Raw genomic sequence first — 27506 nt, forward strand, 5'->3', positions numbered from 1 at the left:
ATTTTTTATGCGTATTTTACTCATTTTGAAAAGATTCTAAAAGAAAATCAAATAAAAAGTTAAAAACAATAAGAGAAAAGAGGATGATGAACAGCGGAACTTTTATAGTTTTTTTTTTTACTCACTTTACTGCTTTTGAAAAAGGTTTAGATGGAAGTTAAATGTTTTCAAAAATAAAAATCATACTATAAGATTGTTTTCTTAAGAAAAAGGAGACGAATGAACAATGCAACACAGGGTCATTGTAAGGAAAGGGTTTTTTAAATTTTGTATAGTTAATAAATTTTTAAAGATATTATACATATCGTCTTCGTAAGTAAATAAATATGTAGAATTTTTTAAAATAATAAATATCAATATCAAAAATCACATTTAAAATAAAGAAAATAAGTACATTTATAATTAAAAATGAAAGATGTAATTAGTTAAAAAATGATAATTATGCTACATGTAACACACATGCACATATATATACATATTTTAATGATGAAAACATTATAATAAGACGAAAATTTTATTTAATGACTAAAACAATGTCTACTGTAATGTAATATTACACTTTATAATAAAAAAAATCATCAATATAATGAACAGAGCATTTCTATGTCCTGTGGCTAAGTGAGATTTGTTTTTATTTTCCCTGTTGATGAAAAAATTTGGACTCCAAAATTGATTCCCGATGTCTATTGATAATCGATACTTTGTTTGATTCTTACTCTTATTCATTCCAAATTTTCAATAATTATGTAATATAACTTATTGTCTTAGGTTATGGGACTATTGTAGAAAAATCATGAAATTTTAAAATAATAAAAAGACTTAAATATATATTTTTAGTCTCTAAAGTTTAATAATTTTCTTTTTATTCTCCAAATTTAAAGCTAATTTCTTTAGTAATTGAAATTCACAAAATATTATTTTTAATCATTATGTATAACACAAGTCAAATATGAAATAAAAAATTTGTAATTTATACCAACTTTTGATTGTCAAAATTTATTTTTTATTTTATATTTTAAAGTACATTTTTTATGGTTAAAAAATATCGTAATCAAGTCAGTAAAAAAATTAAAAAATTAATAAATCACTTCAAAATTTACTTTAATTTTTTTTATTGATTTGATTTTGACAATTTCAAACCATCGGAAAAATCATACTTTAAAATAGAAAATAGAAAATAGAAAATCAAATTATAGCGGTAAAAAATGTCAAAAATTATGAATCTTTTGTTTTTTGTTTGACTCACTTTCTAGAATAACGAAAAAAAAATGCATTTTGTAGATTTCATGACTAAAAAAATAACTTTAAACTTGGAAGATAATTAACTCGTTGGCAAGTGCAAATATTGCGTAGATTAATGCAAACTCAATTTACAAGTAATAGATAAAGAATTTAAAATAAAAAATTAAAGAAAGATAAAAGACAAGATAAAGATTTGAATTAAAAGATGATAAAGATAAAAAGAGTAGAAGATAAAATAGATTAGAATTTTTTATGCAAAAGATAAGAAAAATATAAGATAAAGATGATGATAAAAGATAAATTCATAATTTAAATATGTTGGGGCCTATCATGCCTAATGCAATATTAATATTTTTCTCTATTAAATATTTTCCCAACTTCCACCCACTGAGACACTCAATTTTGATCGCTAACGATAAAGAGTTTAATTTATCTATTATCTTCCAAATCTCTTTACAAAGATTGAATAGTAAATCGCATTAAGCATAAAAATGTATGTAGAGACAAAACAAAGTCATTCTATCCGTAACAATGAATTGTTTAGATGTCCATTTCCAGTTATTTAGAAATTATCCTTCCCCAATGTATAATCCCTAAAACTAATGCATAGATGATCAAACCATACAATAAAGATGAAGAGCAAAAAAGAATCAATAGAAATAAAAATTACATTTGATATGAATCTTTAGGTACCTATCATGAAATTTATGAGCATCATCTAATAGTAAGAAGTACAAAAAAAACTAATTCGTTATATATACATTCAAACCAATGTTAGTCATATTTCTTTTTATCGAGAATTTGAAGAAGCTATACAAGATTTTTGCCGGGCCTATTCACATGATATCTAATCATATAGATGATTGGTATCTAATATAAGAAAATTTATGATACCGATGTAAGTTCAAGTCTTCATGGTTTAACAAAAATCATAGTTTTTCAATTTCAACGCAAATCAAGATAAAGAGAAGGCAATTTCCCAATCATTGACTCAAACCCATAGTTACATTACAAGGGTATTGTTGACCTGTCAGACTCTCTCAACGTAAGCACGCCTTTAGGCTTCACTGTGAGTTTTATTCGCGCTAAGCTTGGATTGCGCACCGAGCAAGTTGTCTAATTCTTCAAACTTTTTCTTCAAGATTTTTTCTTCAATTTTTCATCTAAAGCATTTGAAATCTTCTTCTTTTGATTTTTGTTAATAAAAAATTACAAAAATGTTAATTTCTTGATTATTTTATTAAAAATAATAGTAGAGTAAAAAAGTTTCAATTATTATTAACCAAAATTGACTGTCAAATTAACTCAGATTTTACCGTTATCAATGACTAAAAAAAATATTCATATTTAAAGTACTAAGAACATATATTTAGGCCTAATAAAATAACTTTTGGTTTGTAATTTAAGTATTTTATATTAATAACTAATTCATAATGTATATCTTGCCGTCTTAGCTCAGCTGGTAGAGCGCGTGGCTTTTAACCACGTGGTCGTGGGTTCGATTCCCACAGACGGCGATTTTAAGATGTATTATTTTATTTGGTTCTTATGTTACTCTCATTGCCATAAGTAACTCTTCGATCTTTACTCACTTTCAAATATGAAGATAAATACTTTGAGTGAATTTTTTAAATTAGTTGTATACATAGTTAAATTTCATTGGACAATCAGTATTCAAATATAGTTATTCATGACAATAAAATATTATTGTTAATCATAAAAAACTAATTAAAAAGAAAAAAAACTTATATACAATATCTCACAATTTAGGCATATTAAAAAAATTAATCACTATATATAATGTCAATGTAAAAAATATTATTATTAATCAAATAAAAATTAATAAACTTATCATGTATTATATTTATCATAAATAATAAAAAAATATAATTAAATAAAAAAAATTATTTTAAGCCCCATTCGTACATTACCTATAAATTATATACATTTTATTTCTTGTTAAAAGAATGCCAAAATCCCCATTTATAAATCACACACACATACACATATATATATATATATATATATATATATATATATATATATATATATATATAATATGAGAAATTAAATGAGTTATTTGATTTTTTTAGATTTAATATTTTCTCTTTTAAAATATTTAATTTGATTTTTTAACTTTTTTTCCCTCAGTCTAATCTTTCATCTTTTTAAAAAATTTATTTAGTCATTTATTTTATTTTTTATTCAGTTTAACTCTTTATTTTATTTAAGATTAACGTCATTAATCATTTAAAATATATATATTTTCAATTATTTCCCCTTTTCCTTCCTCTCCATTTCATTTTTAACAAAAAAAAATCCTAAATGATTAAAGACATCAATTTTAAGTGACCAAATCAAACAAAAAAAATAAGATAAATAACTTAAATAAATTTTTAAAAGATAAATATTAAATTTAATAAAAAAAACAAGATAAATGGTCAAATTGAACTTTTTAAATGATAAAAAATTAAATTGAACAAAAAATAAGATAAATAACTAAATTAATCATTTAACAAAAAATATTATAATTATTAAAAATGTTCTTAAATAATCATAGCAAAAAATCCATGTTATTTTTACAAATACAAGTGATTCTACCCCCATTTTTTCAACAAAAAAATAAAAGACAAAAACTGCATCTTTTTTTGGTAGCTAGGTAATTTGGGTTCACTCAAATAACAGCCTATACATTTAGAAAAAGGTCTTCTTTTAAATTGATTATCATTATAGTTTTGTTTTTTCAGAAGCTATTCGAAACTTCTGAATTCTGATTTTCTCAAACTTAAATGAATACAGTCAAAAACTTCCGAAGTGGATTTTTAAAATATAAGTGATTTGTTTATAAAAAATTGAAATAAAATTAGTGATAGAGATTATTGGATTGATGCGAGTGTGTTTTTTTTTTTCAAGACCACGAACATCTTTATAATACATAAAGTTTGAATCCAGATCTTAATTTGAAGAGAATAAAGCATATACTATTTTTATGATGCGCGCATCTTAATCTGCTGTTGAGTTGTATAATTTAATAAGTATTCAATTTCATAATGTAGGTATTAAATTAAAAAAAAATTGTGAGTAGCTAGATACAACTTTATATAAATTCGAATATGTTTTATATTTTATAATATAAAAGAGTTTTGCATGTTTACGAAGAAATGTGGATTAGAAGCTACGTGATGTATATCCCTAGTTTCTCTCACCTGAAATCTGGTTGAGTTGAGCATCATATCTATCCGTATCTATTTCAAAGGACGAAGAATCTGTCCTATCGCCATGTACCATGACCAATGACAAGAAAAGAAAAAACAAGTATTAATTCCACCACGAGACCTAAACTATATATATACACGTCATGAAATTACCAGGATTTTTTCCTAATAAGACAAGTCCAAATGGCGACCCATCAACGATAATAATAATTAGAAACATAGTATAATATAGAATAAGATTAATTAAATTTTTAATTCCTCACGTTTTATAATTTTTAAGAGAAAGTTCAAATGACGACCCATCAACGACGCAAATAATAATAATTGGAAACATAGTATAATATAAAATATAATTAATTAAATTTTTAGTCCCTCAATTTTTATAAATTTAAATTTTTAGTCATTTATTATTTTTCATTAATATTTTTAGCGTTTCATTTATTTTTATTGTTCAAAATTAGTTCTTATTTTTATATTTTTAATTATTTATTTATTTTATATCTGAAATTAATTTTGAGTAATAAAAATAAATAAGAGATTAAAAATGGACAAAAATCTGAGAAGGACTAAAAATAATAACAAAAAATTAATGAGAAATTCAAAGTTGTAAAAAAAATAAAGGACTAAAAATTTACATTTTAAAAGATTGAAGGACTACAAATTTAATTAAATTTATAAAATAATAATAATATTGAGGCTAAAGTGAAGGCAGAACCAATGGCTCCCCTTAATCGTCAACTATTGATACGAATATAGATGAAATGAATACGAAAGGAAAAAGGAAAGGAGGCATCATCTTCATTGTGTTTTGTCCTTGCATAACATAAACTACACCAACCATACCCCATCCTTGACGAATCCTTATCTCTAACATTGGGTAGGGTTCACATGCATTATTATTATTATTACTATTATTGTTAACTAATAATAATAATAATAAATTATTTTAAATTTAATTATAACATTTTTATTAATCCTTTTCTTATAAAATATTATTTTTTTGTTTTCAAAATGTTAAGTTTGATTTGTTAATATTTTATTTCTAAAGTATGAAAACTCCCATTATTTACCTATGAGAATATAACAAGAAAATAAATTAAAAAAGGGTTTGATGGTACAAAAAGAATTTATTAAAACGAAAACATAAAATTCATTTAATATTAATTTAAAGCATTTAATATTTCATTTTTTCTTAAGTCATCTCGATAATTAAACCGAAAAACATAATTTGTGAATGTATTATGTATTTGTTTGATGTTATAATGCAATTTGACACTTTCCTAATCTATTACCTCCCTCTTTCTCTCTGGCGTAAAATCTATTATGAGTCTTAGCTTTTGACGAGAAAAAAATATAGTCTATTTAATGCTTTTATCCATGTATTTATGGACGGACAATAAACAACCCAGTCACGTATTATTAAACGAAATTCTCAAGTCCTATTAAATAGTATGGATTTTATTGCATAGGGTAAAATATTAATCATATTCTTTTATCTTAATCATATTTTTTTTTCATTCATAAAACTCAAAATCTATCTTATTTAAGAATATCAAACTTAATATCACTAAGACTACTTATTCTCTCAAACTTACCAAGTGGAAAAGAAAAGTATGAAATGCTTATCCTGTTATTAAGTTATCAAATGTATTTGTTTTTAATTTAATATTTTCTTTAACTTATCAAATGCTTATCATGTAGTAAAAGATTAGTTATGGGAGAATATTGTTAAACAATATTATATATTACTTTAATTAAAAAAGTGAGTTTTAAGTTGTCAATTTAAACAAACTCACGTATTTTTTTACTTGATAATAAACAATAATATCTTCTTGGGGACCAAATATATTCTTTATTAAACAATAGTATGTTATAAAGAGTGTTTGAAATAATGGAAAATAATCTTCGGGTCTAAGACTACATGCATGTCTTTTATCGGAGATAAACTATTTGAGTTAAGAATATCTATTACTACATGGTAAAGTTAATTCTGCCAACTCAGTCATTAATTTTTTAATTAATAATTATACTTGCACTTTATAGAATAAAATATATTTGATTTCCTGACTTGGGAGTTCTGAAATGAAAAGACAAAACTTACTAGTAGCATTTTTAACAATAGATGCTCCTGAAACGCTAAGAAGCATAAGTCATAGAATCCAAACTAGAAATGGAATACCAAGTAAGTGTTGTGTTGCAATCTGACGTTTCATTTGGTGGATGGATCCAATTGAAAAATGAAAATTGTAGAAGCCACGAATCCTTGGTAGTGGACGAGGACAACCGCAGAAGAATATCACCGTTCGTCAAAAGTAATATTCCAAGCCACGTGTTGTTATAGCGTTTGAGGTTATCTGCGAGATTCATATTACTAGAACAAGGACCACTTTAGGTTTAGGTCGTTCATTATAGGTGTGGTGATGGCAGAGAGAAGAGAGAAGAGAAAAGAGAAATTGGAAAGCAATAGCCCATCAATCTATCATCTTGATAAACATCAAAATTTATAACGTCTAAAGAATCTTGCACGTGACAGACATATCATGCTGCTTTTCATTTTTCAGACAATATAAGTAACAATTTTTATTTTTATTTTCTTACTTTCAAATACAAGATTAACGATTTTTTTTATGTTTGATATTATATTTTAATGAAAGATAATTTAGAAAATATATTTTATTTTTTATTAAAAATAACATAATTTAATTAATTTTTTTTAATAAGAGTGAAATATATTTTTTTATAATCAAAACTGAAAGAAGTATATCCTTTGAGAGAGAGAGAAAAAACAAACTTTCTTAATTTGTTGATTAATGCATAGGCTAAAGTAGCTAAAAATAAATTGTTATTGGAAAAACAGTTACAATAACTCAGGTAGGTTACAGTGACATGAATCAATTTGCCTTTTTTTATTTGTAAAAATTAAACTTTTAATATATTAAATAATTTATAATAACTCACTTAAATTAGATCCCTTAATAATTTGCAAATGTCCTTTAACAAATAATTTTAAATTCTAAGTCTTGATATGCAAGTTTACTAAATATTTGAAGAAGAGGTTGTGATTCACATAATAGTCTTACAAATTTAGACAGAATTATCTACTGTGAAGAACATGTGTCTTCTTTTGTAAGATTATTTTAAATTCTCTTAAAATATTTTCTTATTGATATTTCTTCTTCATGATAAGTATTGGATATTATTTATATTTTAAAATATGAAATATATTTTCTTTTTTATTTAATAATTTTTATAAATCAATAGAAAAATTATAAGAAAAAGATATAACATTATTCATTAAAATTTCTCAAATTGCCTAACGAAATTCGAATACTGACCCCCTCCGGTTAGGATATATATATCCAGTGAAATATTCATATAACAAGAGAATTAGCAGTTTAGCACTCCAAATTTAGGTATTGGTCGCATGTTTGGATAAGAGCTAAGGTAATCCGATAAGTTTTGTTTTAAAAGAACCCATTAACTTGTTAGAGGATCTTCAATGAGGACTTTATGAAGAAATTGTTTCTTACCCTTTTTTAAGTAAAGAAATTATAAGACGTTAGAAAAAATTTATGTAATAAGGAGAATTTCTTAAAAATAAGTTATGTATCTTCTTAAAAAGTATATTTGGCTAAAACATTACCCTTTACGTTGTGTTAACAATGTCATATTAAATTTATTACAAACTTACTTTCATCAAATCGTTTTAATTCCATATTAAGGTGAAAATCACAAATCGTTTTAATTTAATCAAATTAATTTTGTATAATTAAATTTGTTAATTTAAAATTAAGTTTACAAATACTTGTTCAAACACATACGACAAATGCTATTATTAATTTAATAATTTAACATGTAAACAAAGGAAGAGAACTTATTTAAGGGTATTGGTGTAATAGCATAAATGAATTGACGTTGATCATTCATATCGATGATACAAATACTATGTTTCTTATCTTATCATCGAGTTTCAACTACTTGAAATGTTATTAAAAGGTAAGTTGTTCCTATTTATATATTATGTTTAGATTTCTAGCATAGAAAAGTTTGCACTGGTCCCAGGGAATATTAATTACTAACAAATTTAAATTCAGGACAACAAAATAAAGAGCAAAGCTTTTCATCATCTAAGGGTCAACATCCATTGATTAAACGTTTTATATCATATAGAATAAAATATGGAAAAACGTAAAGAATAATAAGGAAGCTTACATACCTAGGATAAAGAATGAGGTGAGCTTGAATGGAACCAAGTGACCTTGGTGAAATTTAAACTTAGAGTTAAGTAATCTCATAAATTAAATTGTACTATTAGAGCGTCACTATTTACTTGAAAATTTCATATTGGTGTTGAAATTCCATATTATTTTCCTCTAATTAATTAATGACTTTTACAATTAAGAATGACAAAAAATATTCTTTTATATATATATATATATATATATATATATGAAGATGCTTTTTACCATTGATTTTATTTTAATAGGTACATTAAGAATTTTGGCAATTTCCTTCTCCACGAAAGAGATCTTAAAGGTTTGATGAAAGTTACATTAACTAAGTGTATTATTGTAGTAACATTGAGCGGAGATGGAATCAAAATCTTTCAAAGAAGGAATGCTAATTTGTTATCGAAAATAGGGTAAATAGTCACTTTTGTCTTTTAATGTATAATTCGTTGATAAATGCGTCCCTGAAAGATGAAAATACAAAATTTAATCCCTAAAAGTATAAAAAGTATCTTGTCGTTAACTTCTGTCCGTTACCGTTAATAAAATAGTCTACGTGACATGAATGGACAAATTCGTTACAGAAATGATTGCCAACGTGAATTGCTAGGGACATACTTGTCATAATATTTTTTTGACTTTTCGTCTTCTCACTCCCCTCTACCGACCTACGTTCTTGAAAGATGAAAAATATATCGGACGTTAATAATGAATCGTATAGGAGAGAGGCTATGGAAAAATGGATTAAAAAATAGTAAAATACAACTTAAGATTTGAACTCTTATACTTTGATTATCTATCTATTTATCCATCGATCAAATTGTTAATTAATTTTTTAATTAATCAATATAATTACTTATTTTCTAAAATAAAATAAATTTATTTAGTTTTATGATATAAAAAAATTGAGTTACCATTTTAAAAAAAATGAAAGCTTTTTATTTCTTGAAATTTTTTGTTTCTTCAATTAATTATTAATCTTTATTACGTACTCTCCACAGTATGTCAAATGAAATGTAAGGTCGCTGCTCCTAAATCAGTGAGAGATACAACTCTACGTCCCAAAGGCAAAGAATAAACCTTTGTATTAGTTTTTTTTTTTGTTTTAAAGTTAACCTCTGTATTAGTTTGAACATTATTGTATTTTTTATTTAAATTTATTTGAATTCATTATTTGTTAGTAACTGTTTTTTCATTTCATTCATATTATGTATAATAAGTGTTGTCTCGAGTGGAAGCATAAGGTTTATCCAAGGGATTCTTTCATATTTGAGATATATGTATATATATGCATTTTATTGATTAAGAAAAAAGACTTATAATTCCACTTTAGCATTATCTAGTTTAATTTTTGTGAGATTTTTTTTTTTAAAATAGTTGATTAAATTCTTTTTTAAAAAAATAAATAAATTTGGTCTCGCGGCCGATTGTGTTTTTTTTACTCAAAATTCTCGACATATTATTTTTAATCTAAATATGAAGGCACTTAAGTTGGAATAATTGTAAAGATTAAAAGTGAGAAATTTGATAAAATTATAAGATATAAGATAAAGTTTTTTTAACAGCAAATATTAAGGTTTGACAAAGAAATCAAAATAATAAATAAATAAATAAATATATATATATATAAAGAAAATTTTAAAAATATATTGCTTAAGTACTAAATAATTAGGAGCAGTAAATTATAAACAATAATAATAATAATAATTAATCACAGTCTATTATTAACGTTTGGTTATATTTGTCACATTTTTTATACTTTTGGAGACTAAATTTTGCATTAACATCCTTTAGGGACGCATTTGTTAGCAGAGTGGGAAGACAAAAAAAAAATATTACGACAAATATGTCTCTATGTTGACAAAGTCGGAAGGAATCTACTCTAAAGCGAGTACCCAGGTTCATTCTCAGGTAGTTTTCTGGCAGTTAGTCCAGGAAGAGCGGTTTGAGATCTCATCCGTAGGTCCATTTGGATGGTACTCTTCATGGCAAACACGAGACTACGGCGGAAGGGACCAGACACCCTCCTGCTGAAGGATCTTCGCATATAGCCGCGGAGGCCAATCTCGCTGTCGTGGCTCCGCCAACCCCCTTCCTGCTGTGGCACCTGCAAGAATTACCAACCAAGAGGTGGCTATAATTAGGCAACAAGTGGGAAAAGAGAATCAGGATATGATGCTGAGGATGATACAATAAGTGGCTACTGTTCTCAGCCCAATGTACGAGACGGTCACGGGTCTTAAGCCAATTGTCGAGTCAACACTAATTAAAGGCCCATGATAAGTTCATAAGCTCCACTGTCATTTCAGTGATAAATTTGTCCTTCTGTGTCATGTAGATTATTTTATTAACGGTGACCGACAAAAGTTAACGAGAGAACATATATTTGTTGTTTACATTTTCATGTACTCAATTTTATATTTTTATATTTTGAGAGACACATTTGTTAACGAATTAAGCATGAGAGATAAAAGTGACTATTTACCCTAAAAGATTTTATCTTTTCTATTTTTTCTTATATATCAAATAATCTAAAAAATTAATCTCATTTTTTTTTCTTTTATTCTCTTTTCGTTCTTTTCACTCTCTCTCCTAAATCAAACGCACTCTATAGAGCCCGTATATTTTTTATCTCATGCATATACTGAATTGGTGTATGTTTCGCGTGCACTTCATGCCCATTCAAAGTGACAGTTTTATCGATCTTTCCTATTTGGAGCCACTTTTTGTGTTTTTAATCTGATTTCTCTGTCTTGTGTTTTTATTATTTTACCACATCTAATTATTTGAAAAAGCGAGTGCAAACAAAATCTCAAACTAAACATAAAATTGTTTCTTGTCTGATTCTTATTCTTGAAAAAAAAAATTATTTAAACATCATACAATTTCTTAAAAGTGATTTTTTTCATAAATAAATTTTTTCCCATAATTTTTTTTAGACAATCTTATTCTAACGAAAATTTGTTAAGATATGATATTAAGAGACTAATGTTCAGCAGACCCACTCCCGTTGGTTAAACAAATGATTAAAGAAATAATTTTAAGCAAACACGCCTATCTGTTTTAAATTGAAGTATACTTTTTAGGAAAAATATTAATTATATAAATTATTATTACCTATAATCCCGTAGGTAAAAAGCAACATACTAACTTGTTAAGACTAATAACAATAGTCAAACAAGTTAATTTAAATTATTAATGTAGTAAGTTTAAATTTTATTTGAAAATATTCTTAAAATTAAATAATTTAAGCAGCGGTTATATTTAATACTACTCCTAACTCAAATAATGTTTTTTTCATCAATGAGGGTGACTTATATTATTAATAGGCCAATAAATTTATCAACTTACATAAAAAAATTAGTAATTTTTTATTGATAGACGTTATAATATGCTAAGGATGTAAACATTTAAAAATAAATTTATGTTTCTTACAAGTAGGACAAAATAATTAACCTATTTGTTTACTGTATAAAGAGAGAGAGAGAGACAAATAAATAGGAGAATTTTCTCGTCCTACTTACAAGCAACGTAAATTCATTTTCAAATATGTTAAACTGTTGATTTTTTTATAAATAATTAGAGGTTGTATTATGCTAAACAATTTTTTATGGATATTTCCTTATTAAAAAATTATAACATAATTGTGAATTTATTTAGATGTTTATATACATTGCTAAATGAAGGTATTATTAAAAAATATAATATCATCGAACAAGTGAAATAATTAGCACAAGGAATGTGTCAATTTAACAAGTGGTATTGAGTTGAAGTTGTTAGTTGTGTTAAATATTGAGAACTTTGATGACTATAGTGATTTTACACAATTCACACAAATTTACTTTTGATAAAGACACATGTAGTGTATAAAAAAATATAATTAATACTTTCTTAATTTTCTTAAAGTGACAAATATATTAAGACAAATATTAATGAGTGTCTTAAGAATAGTAGTTAAGAAATTTAAAGTATAAATATTTTTATTAAGAGGTGAAAAATTATGTTATTCATAATTTTTTTTACATATTTCTGTAATTTATACAATAAATATTTTCATTGTTTTATTTTTTAATCAATATCTTAAGATATTAATTAGGAAGATAATATCTTAAAATAGACTGAAATATTTAGAGAGCCATATTACTCTACACAATTTAATATTGTCACAATGGGTAAACTATTACAAATAATAGTTTAATAAAATAACTTTCGCATTCAATATTGGCTTATTAAATGCCTTAAGACTATGCAATATTAAACGCCTTTTCAATTTACCCTTAATATCCAACTATATCACATTTAATTTGGTTACTCTACACTTTTTATAGGTTCTTTTCATTTTTCTTATAATAATAGATTGTATCAATAGTCACTGTATTACCATAGTATATAAGAATTAATGGGATATTACAATAGTTAATTAACAAAACTAGTTCATTTTTAAAAAGGATAATTTTGTAAACTGTGTATATTTTATGTTTAAATCAATTAAAAAATTTTATTTTATAATAAATAACGGAAAGTATTGAAATCAGCATTAAATTATCGATGTTAGTACACAAATCAACTTTGGATTAGGGATGGAAAAGAAAACAATTGTCAAACATCGGGTGCGGTAAAAACGATGAGGCTATTGATCTGTGGTCGCCTTTACACTAGTAGTACTGTATTTCTTTGTTTTTCAATGTTTTCATATCTAAAAATGGTATATATCTAACAAGAGTTTTATTGGCGTGGCAATGAAAATATCACAAAAATTTGACTATGTAATAATTTATAGTAATATGGAAGAAGATTGAAAATGTAATCATGCCAAACACGAGAGAAGAGTGAGGGTCATGGATGTGGTGCTGTAGTCCCTACTTTTGATCAATGTGTCAGGTCAACCATACCTCGCTTTTCACAGCACAATCACAACTGTGTGTAGCCATCCAAACAAAGAATCTTAGCAAAAAGCACACCAACCCAAAATACAATTTCACACAGCATCGCAATTAATCAATTACATTTCCAACGCGTTAAGTACGCAATCCAAAGATTCCCATATGGATACAAGTCACACAACTTTTTTATTTTATTTTTTCCATATCCACTTTTCTCACCTTAATCACCTCAGATTTTTTTGGTTGAATCCCTAATCACCTCAAGTATCTCAAAGAGAAAATTTTGAATTAGTTTAAATAATTTATTTACTTTGACTTTTAATTTTTTTTAATACAGGTTTAAATACTAGGTTTAGACAAGTAGAACTTAAATCAACTTAAACTTATATTATTTTAATTATTTTTTATTTTGTGCAAATTTATTATTTTGACTCTTTAGACAAAATTAGCATTTTAATCAGGGGTGAGCATCGAACAAATTTGGAGCCTAAAAATTCTCATCTGAACCAAATCGACATACTTCTTTTTAACCATCTGATGATAATTATTTTATTATAATATTATATTTATTTATCTGTATTTTTTCATATCAATAATATCATAAAACATGTTTAGTCATTAGATGAGTAAATTTTTATGTAAGTTCACATCCCAATTTCTCATTAATAATTTTTTTTTGTCATCATGAAACTAATTTTGAGTATCTTTGTCGATGATTAATTTTAATTGAAAAACTTATTTAGACACCTATAATGCCATCTTTCCTCTTAATCCTATTTGTTTTTTTTATTTATGTGATTGAAATTCAATACATTGTTTAAAAAGATCAGACTCAATTTTACTTAAAACAAATGACATGTTGGTATTAATAAATCCAATTAGTCAACTTGATTAGATTCAAATGATTAAATTTGATTAGTTCATGTTATTAAACAAAATTTATAAAAAATTTAGCAGCCTCGAATTTATTAACATTATTCAATTTAAATTTAACTTTAAATATTTAATAAATACAAGCCAATACGTGAATATGAACCTAGTTATCTCATTTACTTTCCTATCCATTAGGTTTGTATATTTATCAGACAAAATACACTGGATCACATCATAATTTTTCATTAATAAATCATTTTTTCCATCACCATGACACTAGTGTGAAATATCTATTGATTGTTGATGACTAATTTCTATTAGAAAACTTATTTAGTCACCTATAATTTTTTTCCTTAATCATGTTTTTTCCAACCGCAAGAGTTGAACTCAAGACATTACTTAAGGAGTTCAAATCGAGTTTCACTTAAAACAAAAAGACATGTTGGTATTAATAAACCCAATTAGTCAGTCAAATTCAAATATGATTAAATTTGGCTAGTTCAAGTTATTAAACAAAATTAAAAAAACAAACCACCTAAAATTTATTACATTAATCAATATAAAATTGAATATTTAACAAATACATCCGAGTACATGAAGATGAACCTAGTTATCTATCATTAAGTCACCATGACATTGACATGGAATATCTACTGATTGTCAATGACTAATTTTAGACGAAAAACTTATTTAGTCACCTATAATAGAATTTTTTCTCTTAATCAATCACATTTTTTTCATTCACATAACTTAAGTTTAGGGTATTACTTAAAGAGATTAAGCTCAACTTCACTTAAAACAAAATGACATGTTGGTGTCAATGAACCCAATCAAACAACATGATCAAATTCAAATATGATTAAATTTGATCAATTCAAGTTATTAAACAAAAATTTTCAAAATAAACCACCCCAAATTTATTAACATTGTCAATTTAAATTAAAACATTTAATGAATACAACCCAATAAACATGAACCTAGTTATCTATCATTAAATTACCATAATATTCATATAAAATATTGATCAATAGTCAATGATTAATCTGACAAAAAATTGATTTAGCCACCTATAGTGAATTTTTCTCTTAACTATATTTTTCTCATTCACATTACTCGATTTTAAGATATTACTTAAGATGATCAAACTCGATTTTACTTAAAATAAAATGACATATTGGTATTAATAAATCCAATTAGTCAACATGATCAAATTTAAATATGATTAGTTTGGTCGGTTCAAGTTATTAAACAAAATTTTTAAAAATTAAACGGCCTCAAATTTATTAACATTAATCAATTTAAATATTTAATAAATACAACTCAATGCATGAATATGAGCCTATTTGTCTGTCATTAAGTGCATATTTAAAATTCCAATCCGAAACGCACATAATTAAGAAAGTGATGCTGAATTTCAACAAATGACGCAGAATCAAAAAGAAGTTGCTTTGTATTAACACATTAAATTTTATGGAAATTGAACCAAACATACTGTAAAATTATAGGTTTTTTTACAAGAATTAAGAAATATAATTAACATTTAGTAAAAGTTGTCATGTAGTTTCCTAACATACCTTTAATCTTTCATATTATTAGATTTTTTTTCTCACCCATAATAAATTATTAAAGAATATCAATGAAATATTTATTACTATTTCATTAATGCTGAGTGGAGTACTAACAATCAAAATGGAGAATTTAATTTAAATAAAATAAAAAGAACGTAGTTAATTTTGTGGAGGAGCAGTAACTGTAACACACACGGTGGAGTTACCGAGTGGGACAAAGACGCGACGACCCGAATGCGGGCACCGAATCTTTTTGTCCTGAATCTGAATTTCTCTTTCCTTATTCATAAATGAATCTCTATCTTCTTCCTCTTTACGCCTCTTTCGTTATCTGGTCATGGTTGTTTGCGACTTCTGGGAGCTCAGTCTCGCTCAGAGTCAGAGAAAAACACCCAAATCAAATATTATCATGGAGCCCAGCTTGGATTTGAGACTGGGCTTTGTCCCCAAACCCCTTTCCCTGTTTTTCGGCGACGTTTCTGGGAACAGAGACAAGTGCGACAAAGTGGTCACACTCGATGGCTTCGTGCAGAGATTGGAGGAAGAGTTGACAAAGGTCGAGGCTTTCAAACGCGAGCTTCCTCTCTGCATTCTCCTCCTAAACGATGGTGCCTGCTTAGTGCTTGAATTTCAATGTTATATCATTGTTGTGTTGTGTTGTGTGTGTTTTTTTAGTAACAGTTTTTTTTTTTGTGTTGCGTGTGTGCAGCTATAGCGAGATTGAAGGAGGAAAAAGTGAAGTGTTCGGGAATGCAAGATCCGCCTCTTAAAACCAGTTCAGGAGGAAATGAAAATGAAAACTCTGAGAAGAAGAATTGGATGAGTTCAGCACAGCTTTGGAGCACTCAGAAATCCAAATCGGTAATTCCAAATTAACTTACCATTCTGGATTTTTTTTTTATTGTGTGTGTGTGTTTTTTATTTTTATTTTTTACAGAATTGAGACGAGAAGTGTTATTTATTTTTTGAATGGCAGAGGAATGAGGAAGATGATAGGTCTGTGCCAGCGAGCTCAATTAATGGGAATTCGTGTGTCCCCGAGAAGGAGGGCTCGCAAGTTCCGAGCTTTGGTTTGATGGCTCGTGCTTCTGAACTGAGTCATAGCAATTCCAAGAGTGTTGGTGGAGATACTAGTTCTGGCTCCTCTTTGCTCCGTGTTGAGGTACAGAGTCAGCCACAGCCGCCGCAGCATATGCAGCAGAATCCGAGGAAACAACGGCGGTGCTGGTCGCCGGAGCTTCACCGGCGCTTTGTGGACGCCCTTCAACAACTTGGTGGAGCACAAGGTAGGCCTAGTTGACTCTTTGTCTCATGGATTGTTTTAAAAATGATCCGTGACTGCAATTTGGACTGTGAAGTTGATGCTTTTTTGGGGTGTTTGCTTCGCAATTATTTGTATTTGTCCACAATTTCTTGTAATTTAAAAAAGTTGCGGTAATTTAAAACCTTTAATTAAGAAAATTTGTTGCTTCTGCCATCTGAAATTGAAACTGTGGATCTTGTCCTGTGTGGGATCAATGTGTACCTAATTGGTTTATTTTGTTTTGCAGTGGCCACTCCTAAACAGATTAGAGAACTGATGCAGGTGGAAGGCCTTACAAATGATGAAGTGAAAAGTCATTTGCAAGTGAGTGTTTTTTCATTTTTTTTTGTTGGTATTTGATCATATTAGGACACCCACAACACAATTAAAGAACCATATGTTGAAACCTAGGTCTCTTAGTCTTTGGCTTCAATTGGATTCACCCAAAAAACAAACCATGGTTATTGGTTGTCACTGTTAATTATTTTCTACCTCTTGCCAATTTTTGTTGCCAACAACTTATGTGGATCTGTGGTTTATGCAGAAGTACAGGCTTCATGTTAGGAGATTCCCAGTTTTTTCAATTGGCCAGGTTGATAATGGCTCATGGATGACACAGGATGAATGTGGGGATAAATCAAAGGGAAACATGTCACAGTCTGGTTCTCCACAAGGTCCTCTCACACCTCTGCTCCTAGGAGGAGCAGGATCCGCTAAGGGTCTCTCAAGCCCTGGACGGAACAGTGTGGATGCAGAAGATGAGCAATCATCAGATTGCCGGAATTGGAAAGGAGGGCTCCACCACCAGCAGCTTGAAACTGATAATCACAGCCTCTAAAATTTTGCAGATAAATGATAATACAATACATAAAATGATGAGGAGTTGAAGACCCAGAATTTGACAACATAAGAATAATAGAGATCTAACACATAAAAGAACTATAGGGATCAAGTTTATGCTACCAGTATTTTAAACTGTTTGGTAGAGAGCAACTGAGGTTTTGCAGATTTTTCAAGGTTTCTTCTTTTCTATTTTTAAACTCAGTATAGTTGTATGGAGCTTAAATTTTACTGGGCAATTTTCATAGATCAATCCTCAATTATGCCATGTGCTTTAATTTGTGGTTGGGTTTGGCTTTTGGATGTTGAATTTTATGCAAAATGCCACAAAGGTTTATTTCAGGATATCTTGAACACATGCTCAAGCTTATCTGCTAGCTTTTTGCATCATTAACAATGAAGTGTTCAATCAGTCTCTGCCATGATCGCATGAAAATATTGATGGACACTCTTCCTCGATCTTAAGTAGACGTGCTTTTCAGCATTTTGGCTGGATCTTATTAAGGTTGACATAAAGTGTCAGGATTTTTCCAACAGCGTATCAGTTGTCAATATTCAAGGAAAGTTATACTTTTTCATATTCTTTCGATTTCAGCAAAATCTTATTCACGCGTAAAATTGTCTCTCACAAACGTGTGTACGTTTAATCTTCACCATCACTTTCTATTTTTCCTTTGCTTTCTTCTTTTTTTCTTTCTCGCATCGTACTATCAAGTATCAACAGATTTCCTTGAGATTGAAAGGCTAAATATTGCTCCTTTTTGGGTAAGAATAAAATGCGGTTATTCTTTCATGAGCATCTATCCTCATAAGTTACTCCAAAAAAAGTTATACTTTTATTATAAGAGATTAGAGAACTAATTAATGTGCATAATCAAATCTGGTTTATTTCAAAAAACTAATATGGTTTCATATACTTTTATTATACAATTTTATTGAAAATAATTACATTAAATATTTATATATTAAAAAATACTTCATATTTATTAGAAATCACTTTTTTCATGTTTTCAAATATTTTCTTTGATCATATTTAAATTTGGAGAAGCAGTTACAAATAATTTATTTGAGTTTTCAAATATTCTCTTTGACCTATTTAATTATTTGGAGAAACAAGTATAAATAATTTATCACCTTTTAACCGCTCATCATGTCCAAACAAACATTTTTAGGCTACCATATTTTACTCATACACACACTGAACTGAGCTGACAACTTGGTGTGCACATCCTACATGTCCAAGGTGACAATTTTATCTCTCTCATTTGAAACCACTATTTAAAGTTTTCAAATACTCTAATTGACTTCTCTTTGACTGTATTTAATTATTTGGAAAAACATTTAGCCAATTACAAATAATTTATCAGAGTTTTCAAATATTCTCTTTGACCTATTTAATTATTTGGAGAAGCAAGTAAAAATAATTTATCATAGCTGCATTTTAACTTCTCATCACCTCCAGACAACCATTTCCAACTCGATCGCATATTTTACTCATGCAGATACTGACTTGACAATTTGGTGTGGACATCCCGCATGTATCTCTCTCATTTCAAACCACATTTTTCAAGTTTTCAAATACTCTCTTTGATTGTATTTAATTATTTGGAAAAGTAGATACAAATAATTTATCAGTATTTTCAAATATTCTCTTTGACTGTATTTAATTACCTATAGAAGCAGGTACAAATAATTTAACGAAGTTTTCAAATATTCTCTTTGATAGTATTTAATTTTTGGAGAAGCAAGTACAAAAAATTTATTAGAAAAATAAAAAATTGTCTCTTTTCTTTCTAATCCTAATATAAATGGAAGAATTTAACTTTTTAATCTCAAAGTTTAACATATAACAATCATTAATTATGAACAAAAGAAATACATAATAGTATAAAGTACAAAAATAGAAAAGAATATGTTAAACGAATAAAGTAATTTTTAAAATTTTAAAGTAGGGTAGGGGTCATAAAATAACTATAACTTTATATAACAATGTAAAAAACTTCAAAATTTTGGGATGAAAATGACCTTAATGAGGATTAAGGTCACCCGTTGACCGCTTCCCAACCTTGGTAAGAAGAGTACTCATATTTTCACTCCCATATCTCTTGATTGAACTTGTTTGGAGGGACTGTTCAAGAAAAATTAATTGAAAGATGGAACAAAGTTTTTCTTCTTTGAATACGTGCAGCTTTTCTCTCTCGCGCATGATTTGCTTTTCTTGTCATTTTCATTAAGTGTAACTAAATTTCTCTTATACATAACTTCACTTTTTTTTCCACCCGTACTAATTTTTATTTTAGTTTAAAAATATTACACCGATATCTCTTCAACACTCTTCAAATCTTATACTAACACTCCTATAAGAGAGATGAATGTGATGGTTAAAAAACAAGAAGTGAGTGTTTGTGTAATTATATGAAATCTTAAGGAATGTTGCTGTAATTTTCTCAAATGAAAACAGGTTTGCGTGGAAACTATTTTGATAAAAGAAATTCATTTAAAAAGTTGGGGTGAACTTAGAAAAGGGGTGAGAAGAATAAAAAATCGTAGTGTTAAATGATGAGTTGGGCCTTTTCATCCTGTTGCTAGATTAGTTACAACCCATCCATCAATGACCCGTGACCCGAGACGGAAAGGGAAAATCGAATTCTTCCGCCGTCCGCGGAGGAGAGTAACCATTTTCATATTTCAGAGGCTTAAAAATTAAAAACTGAAAATATTTAGCATCACCTGAACACCAGAAGTTACCCTTTGCCTCCAAAAACCAACCTAAGGTATGTTTCTGCTTTGAGTTTGAAGCAAATAATTCATGCAATTCTGTGACTGACAGGAAGCGAAAATGAAAGAGATTGTGACTGTCCAAGTTGGTGATTTCGCCAACTTCGTTGGTTCTCACTTCTGGAACTTTCAGGTTTCCATGCCTATTTTTTGTTCTTTTTAATTTCTATGCGCTCTTAATGTAGAAAAATTTATACTATCAACCAATTACGAATAATCGTTGCTATATGTTTTTTAAAGTAGTTATTATAAAAATCAACGAACTTATTATATACAGCAGTTTGTAATTAGATGAAAAGTGTAATATTTCTTTACACTATCACTGCATGCACTGTTTACTCTAGTTTATTTATTTCGAATTGAGCTAAACCTTCTTTCCTTTTTTTTTATTCCCCAGTTGAAGTTGATTGTCTATAACTGAAAGTACTGTTGATTGAGCATGTTTATTGTTTAATCATGTAACGTTTCATTTGTGTTCAATTTGTAAGGATGAGTTGCTTGGGTTGGCTGGGAATCCCTCTGCTGATTCAGTCTTCAAGAATCAGGATCTTAACATGGATGTTCTTTATCGTACTGGTGAGACACAGCAGGTGCAATTTTCTGTAGTTGAACTATAATTTTTTTTTTAGAAAATAAATAAATAAATTAAATATCTTGTATGTAACCAGAACTAGAAGTATGTTTTAGCAGATAGAATGAGATGTTGTGTTTGGACTTTTCTGGTTGGTATACTGCTATCTAGTGTCTCCATTTCATGTGCCATTTCCACATTACCTATTGCACCAGTTCAAACATTAAAGTATGTTTAATTTGATTGTGTGACTATTAACTGATACTCTTATTGTCTAGTTGGCATGTTTTTGGTGGTGGCAAGGGAAAATGGGGACAGATGATTGAAATCTGTAGATTAGAAGCATTAAATATTATTCTTATGCTTACACCATTTTTGGTTAAATGTGTGCAGGGTATCCCTTCATATACTCCTCGCCTACTTTCAATAAACATAAGAGGTATTTAATTTTTATGTATTTAAATTATAGAAGAATAATATCAGTTTTGTTCCTTTTTGGCTTTTGCCATTTTTATAGGATCTATTTGCTGCCATCACTGTTCTTTGAGTTGATGCTGCTATGTTGCAGCAAAGGATTCATGGTTAATCTTACATTCAAGTGAATTCTGAAAAAAGAATACTAATTAAAAATAATTACTAATATTTAGTATTACCAGTTTAGTTAGGATACACTGTAAAGGTTCATTAGTAATTGTTTAAAATTTTATGATACTACTAGTCAACCAGTCTTTTAATTTTAGACATGGAAATCATGATAGCATGTTCTTTTGCTGTCCAAAAAAAAAAATGATAGCATGTTATAGGAAAATTGTACACAATATATAACAAAATGAATCACACTATAACATGGTTAAAGGTTATAGCTTGCTTTGTTTGTGAATCTGAGGAAGAGCAAGAGATTCATCATAAAAATTGGGAAGCATTATACAGTGCTAAAAGCAGAAGACAACTTATTTTCAAAATGTGAACAATAATTTACTGTACTTTATAACTAAATGACTGGTAATATAGCTTGGAAAGTTATGAATAAGGAATATAAAATACCAAAGTTGGTTGTAGATAGTAGATATTCAAGATTGTTGATTTTTCATCGAGGTCAATTCTAGATGTTCAGTTTCGATGTGATTCCCACAACCCACATATTAAAACTTTTTATGCAACGTTATAGCATTTCCTTTTTGCCCTTAAAGAGCTGAATAAAACACAATATCTTGCTTATGTGGTGTTTCCTTCTTGGACTTCAATTTTTGTTTCAACATCCTTGCTACTTCCATTTATTCCATGTTAATATTGTCTTCTTTTAATCTCATGATGTTAGAATGTCTCAGTGTAAACTTCTTTTAGCCTTAGATTAATTATATTATTTCTTATCCCTTTATTTTTCTCTTGGTGCAAGCTCAATTTGTCCCCATCCTACTTGTAATCTATTCTTGGGATTTTGCAACCTTTTCAGGATCCCTTGGATCTATGAGTTCACGTGGTACGTTGTATACGGAGGTTGCTTCCACAACACCAGATGTTGTCACCTGGTGAGAGCTTTTAGTCTATACTTTCATAATGATGGTTGAAGGAGGTTCTTTCTGAAATGGATGATATTGGGAATTTTGATTTCTGTTGTGTGAATCTTATCTCTGAGTTACTAGTTTTTTAGTGGATTCATTGCTTTTCTTTTGTAAATATTAGCAATATGGAGACATCATATAAGGTTAGTTTTGAATAGTTTTGACATATGAAATATCTGAAAACTGTAAGCGAGAGGGCAGTTCTTTGCTACTATGAAAACATACAAGAAAACTCAGATTTAAAAGTATGCATAATTATTTAAAATGGTAATTTTTCTCAAATATATAACTTGCAAACATTCTAATTATATGTATCTTCTATTGTTTGTGTTGAGCGTCAACTTTAAGCCTTCTAGGGTATTCAAAATTTGAAATTGTTTTGCCTGCCTCTTTTTATTGGACATGAAACCTACTCCATCAGTTATATCTGTCATTCTCTCATGGTTTAAATTTATGTTCTAATGGATTAAATGCCCTTACACCAATGTGCAGGACTGGTAGAGTTTCCACCCAAGCCTCTGAACCTTATAAAAGAAATTTGTTCCTACAAAGACTTTATGAAGAAGAGGAAAGCTTGAATATGATAAATGAGATCCGTGGTTCGAATAATGGTTCTCAAAGTGAGTATGAGGATAAGGATATAACTGAATGCCTAGAAAATGGTGTACAGTTTTGGACAGACTACTCAAAAGTACATTATCACCCCCGGAGTCTATATGAATTAAATGGAGTTTGGGCACATGTTGAGGAATTTGACAATTATGGAATTGGAAGGGACTCCTTTGCTTGGGCTGCGCAAGGGGAAGAAATTGGTGACAGGCTTCGATTTTTTGTTGAAGAGTGCGACCATATACAGGTAATGACTTTTAACTTTTCCGATCTTGTAGTTGGGTTTGTGGGTTACTTCTCGTGTATAACTTTCACCCTTGTAGTGAGACAATGAATGGAAGCAATATCCAGCGACACAATATATTTTCTTTAGATTTCACTTTTTCGATCAATTTTTATTCTTAGCTTTCATTTTTTGTATGGTCCTTTTTTATATATGAAAATGCATGGCATATGGCTTGACATGAGTAATTTAGTTCAGTAAATATAAACTCTATGCCAGAAGTACAGTATTCTTGATTCTCTAAAATGCTTATCTGACATATTAGTTTTGCGATTCACAATGTTACTTTATGACTAGATACCCTGCCTTTTTCTTGTTCAACTTTGTAAACTTTGGTGTGTGATTTTCAGATTGATGTTATTATATGTATAACCTCAAACATAGAGCCTTTGTCCATTAAGTTCTAAAAGAAAATTAATTTTCGTTTGATGTGCCCTGTACAATCTTTAAATTTTGACTATTTTGACAGGGATTTCAATTTGTAGTTGATGACTCTGGAGGTTTCTCTGCTGTGGCTTCTGAATTTTTAGAGAATATTGTAGATGAATATACAAACATTCCTGTCTTACTGTATGCTGTCCAAGGTTCTGGTTCACGCACAAATCTTCAGAGCAGGAAGCGTGCAGTCTTAGAGGATCTTCATGATGCTGTATCATTTTCAAGATTATCATCCTACTGTAAACTTATTGTGCCTGTTGGTCTGCCCTCCTTAAGTAAAAGTAACAATCTTCATCACATACAATTTATTATCTTAGACAACACAATAGTCAATATCCTTCCTTTGATAATAGGTAGCAAGTATTGGTGTTTGACATGCTGATACTTTACTAATTTAAATGGCCGGATATCATTGATGGCATTGAATTGTGTTTTACTTGTTCTAATATGATACTATTTCCCTTACCTATGTTAAATGCATGTGTTGGCTGGCAGATGTACAAATTATAGATTCCAATACTCTTATTCAATTTTACTAAATCTTCTTTAGATGTCATTGTAAGTTTCTTTTTTCCTCTAATTTCATAGGTAAAGCTTCCAGATTCCTCCACATTGAAGATGCAAAGCATTACCACTCAAGTGCAGTTTATGCTGCCGCACTACACTCCATTAGTCTACCTTTTCGAATGGTTCCAGTTGGGCCTACTGCAGATGCTTGTTCTGTTTCTGGGGCTGTGGATGTTCACGGAGTCGTACAAATGTTATCAGGACAAGGAAGGCAGAATATGGTGTCAGTTCTGGATGTTGCCATGCCAGCACCAGCTTTAACTGGTAAATGTGATTAATTTTTTGGGTAAATATTGATAAGAGATGTATTTGATTGGTCCTACTCTTGAAATTCAGGGGAACAGAATGAACTGTCTCTGTTAGAGATTTTGCAGCCGTTGACCCCACAAATAGCAGAGGATGTTGAAGACATGCAGGCTATTGAACACATGACTGTCCATGGAGCTCTTGCATCAGGTATTGGCTACAGAGATTTAGCGATTAGTATTTTTTTTATGTATGTTTTGCTTGTCTTTAAGGGGAGCCTTGTCTCAACAGTTAGAGTTGTTGGCATGTGTGACTAGGAGGTCACGGGTTTGAATCGTGGAGTCAGCTTCTTGCAAATGCAAGATAAGTCTGCGTATAATAGATCCATAATGGGTCTGATCCTTCCCTGAATCCAGCCGTTCTGGGAGTCTGATAGCACCTGGTTGCCCTTTACCTTGTGCTTGTCTTAGTCTTCTAAACTTAATAAAACAGTAGTCTCTACTTCAAGTTCAATGTTTTTGGTCCATATCTAATAATCATATTGGTTTAATTTAGTGTATAGTATATTTTCTAAATTTCAACCTTACCATTCTGTGCAAGACTTATCATGAAAACAACAGATTTTAGGGTATCTATCTTTTATTAGTTAGTGAATCATTGGAGGCAGCAAAGCAACATGTCTCTGTCCAAAAGATAAAATGAAAATAAAAATATATACAAATACATGTTTTGTGGATATGCAAAAGAACTCAAATATGTTAATAGAGGTTTGCAATGAAGACAACTACCAAATGTCTATCATGAAATGTTTGATAATACCATTGATTATATCTATCTTTTTTAATTTTGAATGAACCAAGTGATAAATTACTATATGGTTTTATGTTGTATCATAGCTTAACAAATGATATTTGGTCCGCGGTTTTTGCTCTTTTATGAATCCACTTTTTTTTGTTTGTTTGTTATGGAACTCTCTTAAGTTAAATCGACAGAGATTCATCAATACTTGTATTTAATTAGACAGATAAGCTTATTTGTATTTTGAAGTTAAAAAAATGTGTATCATAGGTACTTAGGTACTCATAAGTCATAACCATTGGTTAGTTTGTTACATTAGTTAGGTCAGTGGGATGAAATACTTTAAGAAAGGTATGTTGCTTATCAACATGATTTGTTTTCCTTATTTAGCCTATTTTTCTGTTCTGTTTCTTTCCTAATTTCCCCTCCTTTGCATGATTGTTTTTGTCTCAAGTCTCAATCCTTCACTGTTTTGTTTCTATAGAAGGTCATCGTGCTTCAGTTGGTGAGGTAAAGGATACCGTTGATGCTGCTTTTCGATGTGCCAATACAAGGCCAATGTTCTGTCATCTATCTGTTGCTCTTAGTCCCTTGCCAATCCCCTTGCCTTTTCCATCAATATTTGGGAACAATGTTGGCCAGCACGGTGAATTGATGAGTGGTCAAATTACTAATTCTTCACCAAAAGGATCCCTCGACATCCATTCCATTCCCATGGCTGCCAGATTACGATCTAGCAGTATTGTGTTACCACTCTTGGAGAGTAAGCTGCGAAATCTTCATCAGTTTGGAATTCAACGAGGAGCAGCGGGGGCCGAGTTACTTAGGAGTTGGGGCTTTGGCCAGGAAGAATTGGTGGAAATGGAAGAGATGTTGTCTAAAATGGTAGCGGCATTGCATCCTCCTCAGTTGTCATCAGATTCAGATTAGAATATATGCGTTGTTCTTCCCAAAAAAAGAAAAGAAAAAACCAAGTCAGGTAAAAATTTGTAAGGCTACTGATTGTAACAAATTTGCACTGTGCTGCGCTGGCTGTTCATGCCTTTTGGCAATTGTATAGGTTTCATGCTTTTTGTTGGTTAATTCCCCGAAGCCAGATAGTTGATTTTTTCTTTACAGGTATAAAGAAGTGTTATAAATGACATCTGTGGTTTTGTGTCTTCTCATTCTTGTAACTTGGGTGCATGATCAGCGACCAATACTGGTTTTTGGGAACTCCATTATGGGATTAACCTTGCCCGTGGTTTGAATATTTCATCATATAGTTATTGAAGTTGATTCGTGTGGTGGCTTTCAACTTCTCGGCTCTCATTAATCATGCCTTACTTTTTACCAAGACATTATTTACAGAGGCTCTTCGTTGGCCGTCAAGTGGCATGCCACTGCAGATGCTCAAGTTTTCTAGAATCTAGAGTTAGTCGTTAGTGTTGTTTTTTTGTCTTCGACCTGGTTTTCCATCACAAAACATTTAGTTTTAATTAGGGTAAACTATCAGTTCCTA

General features: G+C 29.1%; 2 protein-coding genes and 1 non-coding gene across 4 annotated transcripts; all 3 read left to right on the plus strand.

Moving 5' to 3' along the window:
* Positions 1 to 2686: 2686 nt before the first annotated feature.
* Positions 2687 to 2759, plus strand: TRNAK-UUU. Its single transcript has one exon. It is a non-coding gene; the product is annotated as a tRNA-Lys (tRNA).
* Positions 2760 to 16277: 13518 nt separating this feature from the next.
* Positions 16278 to 18498, plus strand: LOC114421446 (transcription factor HHO5-like). Its single transcript, XM_028387362.1, has 5 exons — positions 16278 to 16618; positions 16720 to 16871; positions 16987 to 17296; positions 17561 to 17637; positions 17858 to 18498. The coding sequence occupies exons 1-5, from the start codon at positions 16348 to 16350 to the stop codon at positions 18149 to 18151; spliced, it is 1104 nt and encodes a 367-aa protein (XP_028243163.1). The 5' UTR covers positions 16278 to 16347; the 3' UTR covers positions 18152 to 18498.
* A 2269-nt stretch (positions 18499 to 20767) lies between these two features.
* Positions 20768 to 27302, plus strand: LOC114421455 (protein misato homolog 1-like). 2 transcript variants are annotated; one of them, XM_028387384.1, is made up of 9 exons: positions 20768 to 21064; positions 21420 to 21507; positions 21896 to 21941; positions 22956 to 23031; positions 23557 to 23920; positions 24426 to 24675; positions 24983 to 25225; positions 25298 to 25417; positions 26490 to 27302. In XM_028387384.1, exons 2-9 carry the CDS (start codon positions 21421 to 21423, stop codon positions 26933 to 26935), a joined length of 1632 nt encoding a protein of 543 aa, XP_028243185.1. In that variant the 5' UTR covers positions 20768 to 21064; position 21420; the 3' UTR covers positions 26936 to 27302. The 2 variants fall into 2 exon arrangements, with proteins under 2 accessions (XP_028243185.1, XP_028243177.1); XM_028387376.1 differs by having other exon boundaries at positions 20769 to 21064; positions 21420 to 21521.
* Positions 27303 to 27506: the final 204 nt, after the last annotated feature.

Source organism: Glycine soja, chromosome 1, assembly GCF_004193775.1.
Source record: "Glycine soja cultivar W05 chromosome 1, ASM419377v2, whole genome shotgun sequence".
In the NCBI taxonomy this organism is placed as follows: Eukaryota; Viridiplantae; Streptophyta; class Magnoliopsida; order Fabales; family Fabaceae; genus Glycine; species Glycine soja.